The sequence below is a fragment of the Lycium barbarum genome, chromosome 11, assembly GCF_019175385.1.
Source record: "Lycium barbarum isolate Lr01 chromosome 11, ASM1917538v2, whole genome shotgun sequence".
NCBI classification, from domain to species: Eukaryota; Viridiplantae; Streptophyta; class Magnoliopsida; order Solanales; family Solanaceae; genus Lycium; species Lycium barbarum.
This window is the reverse complement of record NC_083347.1, coordinates 17,894,469-17,906,043: the sequence shown is the minus strand read 5'-3', so window position 1 is coordinate 17,906,043 and position 11,575 is coordinate 17,894,469. Positions and strand designations below refer to the sequence as shown.

General features: G+C 34.9%; 1 protein-coding gene across 1 annotated transcript; it reads right to left on the bottom strand.

Moving 5' to 3' along the window:
- Positions 1-265: 265 nt before the first annotated feature.
- Positions 266-6,825, bottom strand: LOC132618220 (receptor-like serine/threonine-protein kinase SD1-7). Its single transcript, XM_060333278.1, has 8 exons — positions 5,430-6,825; positions 5,215-5,352; positions 4,681-4,850; positions 4,368-4,578; positions 4,040-4,277; positions 3,792-3,942; positions 3,196-3,695; positions 266-1,101 (listed from the first exon to the last, which is right to left on the bottom strand). Exons 1-7 carry the CDS (start codon positions 6,655-6,657, stop codon positions 3,408-3,410), a joined length of 2,424 nt encoding a protein of 807 aa, XP_060189261.1. The 5' UTR covers positions 6,658-6,825; the 3' UTR covers positions 266-1,101; positions 3,196-3,407.
- Positions 6,826-11,575: the final 4,750 nt, after the last annotated feature.

Here is an 11,575-nt window from a genome sequence, read left to right as displayed (position 1 = left end):
AATTTCTTGTAGTAAACGAATCGCTGACTTTTAGAAGAGGAGCATATTTAATGATATTAGCATATAAAACGACTATAGGTTGTAACAGACCACTTCAAATGCAAAAGAAGCAGGAGTATTTTTCTCATACAAAGTATATTGCCAATGTTCGATTCATGAAAAACCAAAAGAATTTCAAGCCTGTAGCAACTGAAAACTCCTAATAAGATGATTCAGACATATCATCAAACACTCGGTATTTTTTAATTCCTATGAGCAGGAGATATAGTAGTCAACTTTTTGCCATTCCAGAAACCATAATGCAAGCAAATTATACATGTTTCAAGCAAATTTTTTGCACAACCATAAATAACACAGATGATGTTTGCTAATACTGTCCAGTAGAAATAAGTAGTGTACCTTTTAGATCATTGACTGAAAGAGGAGTAGGTCGTAGAAATTTTATGACAAAAACAAAGTAGTTAAAGAGTTGTCAGTTGTCTCGGGTCGGCATACTATCAAACAGCTTATGTGCATCAGAGTTCATATTGCCTTATATGTTTGTAGAATAAAACAACAATCCCTGAATAGTCAAAAGAAACCCAATCACTTCTCTTTCCATAAAATTCCACTGTTGCTTCTTCATCTTCGTTTCTTTTTTGATTTCCTTGAGAACTCGCCATCATTAACTAAGCTTATACATCTTTTTGAGAAAACTAAAAGAATAATTGAGATGCATGTAGAAGAACTTTCAGCAAAAGAATCAATCCCCCAAAAAGGGGCGATTACAAACAAAGAAAGTGTAGTAAAAACTCACAAACACAGAGAACTAAGATAAACACCAAGATACAGAGACATACAGAGAGAAAGTGTAGAAAACAAAATGTGGCATGACCAGAAGGTCCCTAAATGAACTTGTAATTACCAAAACACCCCTGTTCGTCCCTTGTTCGTACCCCAGGTCCCGTTTCTAATATAGTAGAAGTAGATGTTTTCGGTTAAGTGAAATATTATAAGGATGTAGTGAAAGTTGGGGTGAAACAAGAGAGATGATTTTGGTTAAAAGCTCGAAAAGAAGAATAAAACTTGGTATTATTTCATATATGTATACTTTCTTGATGTCTCATTTGTTGGGAATAAAATAGACCCACAAAAATAATATTCACGGTATTAGTGATAAACGCGGAATACTAACTTATGGTTAAATCAGCAAGAATAAAATGCAGCAATAATGACACCAAGATTTTACGTGGAAACCCTTCTGAATAAGGGAAAAACCACGGCCAAGAGGAGCAGCTGATATCACTATAGTAAGGAATTTTACACTGTGTAGTAACGAGTATAAATACTCCTAAGACCACTGCACCCACAAAAGAAATAACACTCTTTTGATTTCCCACCTTACTACAATATCACTCACACTCTATTTTTCTTCACAGACTATTTTCTCACAGTCTATGGAACACCTCACTTTGCTCTCACTCAGATGTATTGTCTGAGATTTTGGTGTGTATAGCAAATGATCTTGGTGATGATACAAATGAACCATAAGCCGCCTATTTATAGGAATGAATTTCCTATGATGAGGTAAGCGCTTACATCACGACTATGATGAGCTAAGCGCTTACATCACGACTATGATGAGGTAAGCGCTTACATCACGACTAAGATGAGGTAAGCGCTTACATCACGGCTATGTGAACAAAAGAATTGACTTGTTGGCCAATTCCACAATTGCTACCAATGTGATTTTGTCAAAGGAAGAAAAATCTTCCTTTCTTAAAATATGGGATAGAGGACTGGACCCCACAAATCTCCCCCTCCAGTCCCATTCACCTGAAGGAGGGTACACTGGCTTCTAATTTGAGTGCATGCCGACAAGTTCTTTGCACGATTCGAACTTGTCTCTCGGTACCACCTTGGTCAGCATATCTGATAGTGCGACACACTTCTGCAACTTCGACTGCCATGGTATAGCTCCCCCTGAGCTTCCTCTTAGATACCTGAGTATCCACTTCATAGCTTCCCAATGCTCTTTCCCTGGATTTTCGAGAAATCTGCTAACAACACCGACTACATGAGCAATATCTGGTCGAGTGCATACCATTGCATACATCTTGTTGGTACGAGTTTTTCGAGCATACAAACTTTCAAGATGCTTCCATAGGGTCCGAGCATGTGTCTCCCCAGAAATATGGTTCAACACATTATCGTCAACCCACTGTCTAATAAAGCCGCAAACCTGCCGATGCAACAAATTCCACTCTTCATCTGATTTATTATCAGGCTTTTTATTGGCAAAGACAGGTTGATGAAAATTCTTGACATAGAGCAAATCTTCCATTTTGCCCTTCCAAATGACATAATTTACGCCACTCAAAGTAACCATTCTACTAGTGTTGGCTTCCATCATTTATCACACATACAAATACTATTTTATTCGAATACCAAAGTAATTCTTTTCTGATGTGGAAGTTCAGACTGTGCTGCAACCACAGAGCATACTCAGACAGAACCTTGGCTCTGATACCACTTGTTGGGAATAAAATAGACCCACAAAAATAATATTCACGGTATTAGTGATAAACGCGGAATACTAACTTATGGTTAAATCAGCAAGAATAAAATGCAGCAATAATGACACCAAGATTTTACGTGGAAACCCTTCTGAATAAGGGAAAAACCACGGCCAAGAGGAGCAGCTGATATCACTATAGTAAGGAATTTTACACTGTGTAGTAACGAGTATAAATACTCCTAAGACCACTGCACCCACAAAAGAAATAACACTCTTTTGATTTCCCACCTTACTACAATATCACTCACACTCTATTTTTCTTCACAGACTATTTTCTCACAGTCTATGGAACACCTCACTTTGCTCTCACTCAGATGTATTGTCTGAGATTTTGGTGTGTATAGCAAATGATCTTGGTGATGATACAAATGAACCATAAGCCGCCTATTTATAGGAATGAATTTCCTATGATGAGGTAAGCGCTTACATCACGACTATGATGAGCTAAGCGCTTACATCACGACTATGATGAGGTAAGCGCTTACATCACGACTAAGATGAGGTAAGCGCTTACATCACGGCTATGTGAACAAAAGAATTGACTTGTTGGCCAATTCCACAATTGCTACCAATGTGATTTTGTCAAAGGAAGAAAAATCTTCCTTTCTTAAAATATGGGATAGAGGACTGGACCCCACATCATTGTGTGGTTTTACCCAAATTAACAGCTAAAATTCCTATTCTGGAACAGTAGTTGGGTGCCAACCATCTCTCCTTTATACAAACAAAATAAAAAAACTATCTCTCACAGAGAAAAAAGACCATACCACAATTGCAGATATTGATTTCGACAAGATGGTTATTTTCTTAACAAGATTACTTGCATAAGAAATATGGAGGCTAAATCCTCTCATCGAGGTCCTGGCAAACTAAATGTCATCTCATTTATGGAAAAGTCTTTTAACTTCTGAGGTCGCCAGCTGCTGCGGAAAGCTGGTTCTTTTGGCTCAGGGATGGCTAACGTTTCGTTGCTTAACATGGCAACTATATCAGACATTGTTGGCCGATCTGTTGGATTTTCTTGAACGCAAAGAAGAGCAACCAACATTGACCTTGTTGCTTTGTTACTGTCGCAGGTTTCCCTTATTGATGGATCAATCAACTCCGATACTCTTCCTTCTTTCCACTTTTTCCATGCCTAAGATTCCAAATCATTTGAAACATTAGTGAACAAGTACAACGAAAGAAGGAAAACAAATTTGGACTAAGTTTCCAAATGTCCGATATTACTTACCCATCCTAATAGAGACATAGAAATATCAGTCATGAAGAAGTCTGAGTTTCGTTCACCAGTCAGAATTTCCAACAGCAATACTCCAAAGCTGAATACATCTGATTTCTCTGAAAACTGGCCATAAACTACGTATTCTGGAGATATATAGCCACTATGCCACATTGGTCTTCGTTAGATATACACAAGATACAATGACATAAAAGCAAGCACAGCCCAGAAACCACAAATCATAAGGGGTCATCACTTACTATGTACCAACCACTCGTTTTGTATTGGCCTGTGTTTGACCAGTCCCGAAAATCCTTGCCATTCCAAAGTCTGATATTTTAGGAATCATCTCTTGATCTAGCAGAATGTTGCTTACCTTCAAGTCCCTGTGAATGACTTTTAGTCTTGAGTATTTGTGTAGGTAAAGCACTCCTTGTGCAATTCCTTCTATTATCCCCAAACGTGTACCCCAATCGAGTGTAACCTTCAGCAAAGGGTCTAAAAAAGAAAAATGAATATTCAATTAGCCAATGGAAATAAGAAAGACAAAGTTATGTTTCTCACAAAGATAATACTAATGAGTATAACCAAATAGAAATTTGTCCAGGCTGCAATTCAGCATATACTCATAGATCAGTATCTTCTCCTCTCCTTCAACACAGCATCCTAAGAGGCTGACGAGATTTTTGTGCTGCAATTTCGCGATTAGCTTCAACTCATTCATGAACTCCTCCAGTCCTTGTGATGACCTCCTGCTTAGCCGTTTGATGGCTACATATCCGAGCTCATCCAGGAACCCCTAAAACAATATGTTTAAATCCACATCCTCCATATTCATAAAAGGAAATGAAACAGATATCTCAAAGTAGCATTAGTTAAATATTAACAATGAATTTAACACCTTAAACACAGGGCCAAAACCACCTTCTCCAATTTTGTTATCTTTGTGGAAGTTGTTTGTAGCATCTCTTACATTCTGCAGGCTGTACTGTACCAACTTCATATTGTCTTTCGCAACTAAAGATCCACTAGGCACGGAGCTAACTAGAGAAGAATTTCTGTTCATCCTATCTAGTATCAAACAACAAATTAGTATGGCAAAGCACGGAGTCAAATGGGCTGAATGATTGCCCAAAGTTATTTGGACTGAAACGATTTGGGTTAAAATGGGCCAGAAAGCTTCAATTATTACTAAGTTTTAATTTCCTTATTTGTTCTTTCATATTTTTAAGTGCCTGATAAATTGTTTTTTTCTTTATTATGGCTATACATAACATGTCAAACAAAAAGAAATGCCTTTTTAAAAATATTTTAACCTCATGGATAAATTTGAGCTATATATCAGTCCAATTTTTAGATGGGCTGAAATGGTAAGCTAATAACTGAGCGGGTCAATAAGCTATACGAAATATGAAATCCTTACTACTGCATATACCTGGTCTTTTCAAGTGCTTTCTTTTGAAGATACAGGCGAAGATACTAATAAGAAGCAAGATAACAAAAATTGTAGAAACAACTTCTGCAATGATAATTTTGTATGTTTGAGCTGAATTCCCAGATAAATCATCAGTTACTGCATTCAGAGCACGAAAATTTTAGTAGTCTTTCACTTGTTGTTATTAGAATCAATAAATATAGAAGTAAACATACTTAGCTCGGAGCCATGAACTCGAACATAGAGAGCTCTGCTGCTGGTAATGTCATCAGCAAGATCCAGTAAATCTCCAAGCCATATAAAACAGGCGTTTTTCGAACAAGCATATGCTGAGCAGGAGCAGTTCCTAATGCACTGAGTTGCACACTTTTTAATACTCATATTTCCTAAGAAAATAGCATGATCAGGTAACTTCATATTCTCATGTTTCAAAAACCTATCTCCACCATCACATCCCAACGCTATTTTTCTCACACAACCTTCATTCCATTTCCCGTTTACCCAATCTTTGAGAAACTTTGGTTCAAACCCTGTTAAACATCTGCATAATCCACTTGATCTGATCCCACAACTGCCAAATGGACCACAGTGTGCATAAAGTTCACACTTAACTTGTGGTAGTTGAAATTCAATATTCCACTTATTACTACCATTCCGATTCCACACCATCACCTGAAGGTACCCGATAGGATTCAAAACGACTCTTAATCTTAACGGGCTTTTGTAGTAAGCTAAAGTAAGAAATACATTTTCATTATCAGTAATAACAGAGAAATACCACGCGATTCGTAGCATATACCCTTTGCTACTATCGTCAAATCTATAATGAATACCGTTCTGCTTCCAAGTGTAAAAACGCATACGCCCGTCTATTCCAAAAGAGAAATTTCCAGGCCGAGGATCTTCATTACTTGTCCACGAATTAATCACGGTTCTTAGGCCACTAATTTTATTGAAACCGAGTCTCATGTCGCGTATTAATGTATCAGTAGGATGTTCAAAACTATCCCACAATATGTTGGACTCACCGTGTTTGAGAACAAGATTTCCGTTATCTAACAATGCTCCCACGGTAGAATTTGAAGTTAATAACTCCCCTTTAACATTTGATGACCAAATGAGTTTATCCTTTTCATAAAAAATCACTAAATTTCCATCATCTCCAATAGTGAAAACTGGAAAAGAATTCTGAGGGATTGGAGATTCTCTATTAGCAACCCAAATAACTGTTTGTTCAGGGATAGTATTGTACCATATGCCAAGGTAGATAAAAGTAGAATTGGCTGGGGTGAAAAATCCTAAGGCAAAACTACCACCAGCTGAAACTAATTTGTGATTAGCAGTGATTGATTCACCTGTTTTAACAGTGTTTTGGCTAGGGAAAAGAGGTAACCACGAACAAGAAAATACTAGAACAAGAACAAGGATAGTATCCAACTCCATGATTTTCTGAAGGATTCTGTTTCATTCTTTTACTCTACTTTTTTATATGATGTTGCACGTAAGTGGATTGGGCAAGTTTCTCAAGGTCAAAGTTGAGGTGTTCAGGACAAGTTTTTAGTAGGTGTTTGGTTATAGGATTTGGGAGCAGGACTTCATATTTTGATTTTAAGTCCGTGTTTGTTTATGATATCTGCGCAAAATTCCAAGTTCAACTTTAAACCAAGATTTCAAGTCCCAAATTCTTCAAAAAGTGAGATTTGGAATTCCAAGTGCTTTTAATTTTTTTTAAATGTAAAACTTGACTCATAAATTTATTTTGTAAAAAAAAGATTCATCATTTTATATTTTGTAAAAAAAGACTCATGCTTCACGTGAAGAGATTGTCCGTACATGTGAAAAAATTATATTAAAAAATAGTTAGTTACTACTGTTGTTAACTTTTTGAACCAGTGGATTTTTATAAAATTATGTGTATTTGAAAGTTTGTAATAACATGTAATCACGAGCATTTATTTATAAAAGAAATATGGAGATATGCAATTTATTAATATAACGTCTTAGGATATTCCGATACCTTCTTTATGAAATATGATTTGCTCATTTGGTGAGATTGCATAAGACTTGGGAAGTTTTGATAGTTTTCACAAATTATGAATTTTTCATATTTATGAGAAAAATTACAACTTAAAAAGGTCCAAACTGCAAATCCAAACAATATTTCAACTTCAAATCAACATGATTTCAAATCATGATGTGAAATCATGTCCAAAAAAGCCCTTAGGAGAAAAGAAAAAAAAGTGCTTTTGGGTATTTGTTTTTGAGGAGCTGAAAAGTAGTTTCCCCCAAAAGTTTTTTTTTTTTTTATAAAAAACACTTTTGAGAAAATATATCTAGCAGCACTATTTAAAAATTTAATCAAACAGTAATTGCTGCTCAAGTGTATTTCAAGTTGATTAGTCAGACAAACAAGCTATGAGTTGGGCTATACCCAACTTATTTTTTTTTTTTGCTTATAAACTGTTTTTAGTTTATAAGTTACTTTAAATAAGCTAAACTAAACGGGCTCAATTATTTTTTTGGGTTTATTTTAAGCACAAAATAACTTTAAGCTGGTCAGTCAAACACTCAAAAAAACTGAAAACAGCTTATAAGTTGTTTCAGCAACTTATAAGCCAATCCAAATGGGCTCTATAACATTTTTAAATCTATTTTTTTAGAGTTTTACCCCTAATATATTGTGTATTTGAAATTATACGCCTAAATTTAATATTTAAGGGTTTTAATATGTGTGTGTATAAAATATACTCTTTTTGTTCCAATTTACATGCCATATTTTTCTTTATAGTATGTCAAATATGACGAAAAAGAATATTATTTTATATTTAAAATTATTTTGACTTTCAATTTTCATTTTTATCCCTAATAATAGTCACAAATATCTATTCATTTATTTTGAACCACAGATTTTTCTATATATTATAAGTTCGTATCAAGTATTGAGATTAGTTTAACCATAAAAAGTGGTTGCATCTGCTGAGACTAGAAACAGTGCACCTTGTCGGCAAACTTCAAGTCCTCAACGAATGGAATTAAATTGGAGAACTCTCTCTATTGATGTCTTGATATCAATATAAGTTTCTGGGGATATGTGATTTGAGAATATATTTTTCCAGTAAAAAGTTACTTCTTCCTATTCAAAAATATCTCCACTCAGCCTTTATTTTTTTGTTCAAAAAGAATGTTTACTTAATAAATCAAAAAAAAATTAATCTTATTTTTTCGAATTTAATCTTATTAAGTGTTAAGTGATCAAATCTCAATACTTATTTAATTATGAGTAGTTTAAACAAATTACCTATTTTGGCTGAAAAATTAATATTTTCTTAAGGAATGTGTAAATGGCTAAGTGGGCGCTCTTTTCGATAGAGTATGATTCAAGAATTACTCAACTAGTATGATATTTTCGGTTAAGAAAAGGAAATTAGTTAGTCCTTCTGTTTCAACATGAATGACGAAATTGGAGTTTGAGGGTCACATCATCTGATTTTGTGTGATTTCAGACGTTAATTTAAGTTTTAAATTCAATTACATTATATTTGGTAATTGTTGTCATATACATTGTGAAGAAGGAAATAAACTTTTTAATTTTGTGCTATTAGTTGCATCGTTTTTCACCGGGACAAAATTTATAATCTTACATCAAAATATTCCAACGAACTCTATCTGGATGTTGAGTGGTCAATTTAATTTACAGTGAGGTTCAGTCAATTCAAGGTTTGTTGAAGTCTACATTTGTTTCGTCCCGCTGTTGTTCCCTATTTTTGGGGTCAATAATACCGTTCACTTTTACGTATTCACTACTCCCTCTGATCCAAAATAATTGAGGTTTTTATTTATCAAGAAGATATTTTATTCTTTTTTAAAATTTACCCTTGACACATTATTAATTCAATGAACAAATTTGATGATTGTTATAGTTTTAAAGCCCCTCAAAAATTTTTTAGTCAATCCTCCTCTTAATTTTTATGAGTAAGTGAATTCCTTAATCCATGTGTCTAAGTCTAAAACCCCAATTATTTTAGACCAGAGAAATAAATAAAAAGAAATTTATACTTTTACTTGTCCCACTTTAACATATTAAGAAAAAACATATTTTTTTTTCTTCATATTTTACACTAAATATTAGTTATTATTTATTCCCCAAAATCATTTCTCAAAACTTAAGACTATACACTAATTAATATGAGTATTATGATAAAATATATACTTTATTTATCACTCCCTCCATGCAATTTAAGTGTCTTATTAGTTTAACGAGTCCAGAACCAAAATGCCTCAAAAAAAACATTTTGAACCAAAATACCCCCAACAAAAAAATAAAGTTACCAAAGTACCTTTAGCGCAGTATTTTACTGAGTTATAGGACTTTGTCTCTCTCCTATAGCGCAGTAAAATACTGCGCTATATCACTCCACTAAAACCCGATCGGGTTCCACCAGTGGTCCCTCCAGTGGTGAAAAAAATAATTTAAAACGCCATTGGAGGCGAGCCAAGGTGGTCCCCACTTCCCAAAAAACATCGTTTTCTATTAAATTTCGTCCGAAAAGTTTAGATTCTCGGTATATTCAAGTCAAGGAGCAAGATTCTAAGTTCGAATTTTGAGAAAAAGCGGCGTACAACTCAATTAAAATAACTCTACAAAAAATCTTCGATTAAGGTTTTGTACTATGAACTTTTGTTATTATTTTGTTATATACATTATATTGCATGGATGTTTAACATTTAATCGTCGTTAATTTCCAAAAAAAAAAATGCATAAATTTCGTTTTTTTTTTTTTTTTTTGGTTTGATCAGGCTGGACAGTGGCCTCAACCACTGTTCCGTTTTTTTTTTTTTTTTGTTTAATCCATTATTTGTTAAATGTTTATGAATTTTTAATTTGTTAAATGTTTATGAATTGTTAATTTGTTATATGTTTATGAGTTGTTAATTTGGTTAATTATTTATGAATTGTTAATGAATTAGTATTTTGTTAATTGAGTATTTGTTAAATATTCTTTATGAATTGAAAGAAGTTGATTGGTAATGAATTATTATGTTGTTAACACTTTGTTTGGATGATTATTATTTATTATTTTGACATTTATCGTATTGTGTTGTATTGTATAGGACCAAATCAGTGGTTACATAAAATAGAACCTTTCGTCGTTAGCTTATGTATTTATGAAAAGAAGAACTTTAACTATTCTTTTTAAGATAATCTTTTTTTATTTCACATATATATTCCCGCTTTTAAAATTATATAGATTAACATTTCATAATCGTTTACAACTTGTTTGTTTAAATAAAATTTTTTCTATAATTTTAAAAGCGGGAATATATATGTTAAATAAAAAAAGATTATCTTAAAAAGAATAGTTAAAGTTCTTCTTTTCATAAATACATAAGCTAACGAAAAAAATGTAAAGTTTATAGGAAAATATAATATACTCTTTTAGTTCAATTTTTTCGTAGTTGTGTTGGCTATTTGTTCAACTAAAAATATATCACATATTCAAAATAGAGTTCCAAACAAATATTACTGCTGAATTTCGATTAGTTAATATATTTTATCTTTCATTTCAAGAATAATGACTAATTTAGTTTGTACAGACCGGACTCTTTCATGGATCCGAATGTTCCTCCTGGGCCCGATGTTCCCCCGGCGCCCGCTGCTCACCCGGGGCCCGATGATCACCCGGGGCCCGCTGATAGATCAGTATTGTCTTTGCAAGACAATCATAGGTCAGAGTTATTATGGGTCGGTACTATAGGGATATCTACTAGGCTCCGTCCCCGTAGGCTGCAGAGAGCGTGGGCTCTTTTACGCGAGCACCCCCCACACCCTCGCGTGTTGGAGATATTGTTTCGGGGCGGCATCTACCGTTGCGTGTCCGTTGGTCGGGTACAACATGATTGGGCGCTCATCACGGCCATGGTTGAGCGGTGGAGGCCAGAGACACATACCTTCCATCTTCGCACTGGTGAGGCCACAATTACACTTCAGGATGTGGAGGTCCTCTTTGGATTGAGGGTAGATGGAGAGCCACTGTACACTCGGTACGAGCCTCCTCCTGGTAGGACATGGGTGACGGAGTTGACTAGGCTCACCCACTTCGTGCCTGATATCGCGGCCCAGATCTCGGGACAGAGTCGGGTTCAGCTTAGTGCACTTTGCACTTATTTGGAGGGTCTGGATCCGGTTGACGACGGCACCCCGTAGGACGATGTTGATCGTCATGCCTGTTTGTACCTGCTTATTATATTTAGGGGCATCTTGTTCCCGAATTCATCGGGTGCCTTTGTCAGTTTACGTTACTTGGTTTTCTTGGAGCATCTGGACCGCTTGGGAGACTACAGCTGGGGCGGTGCTGTTTTG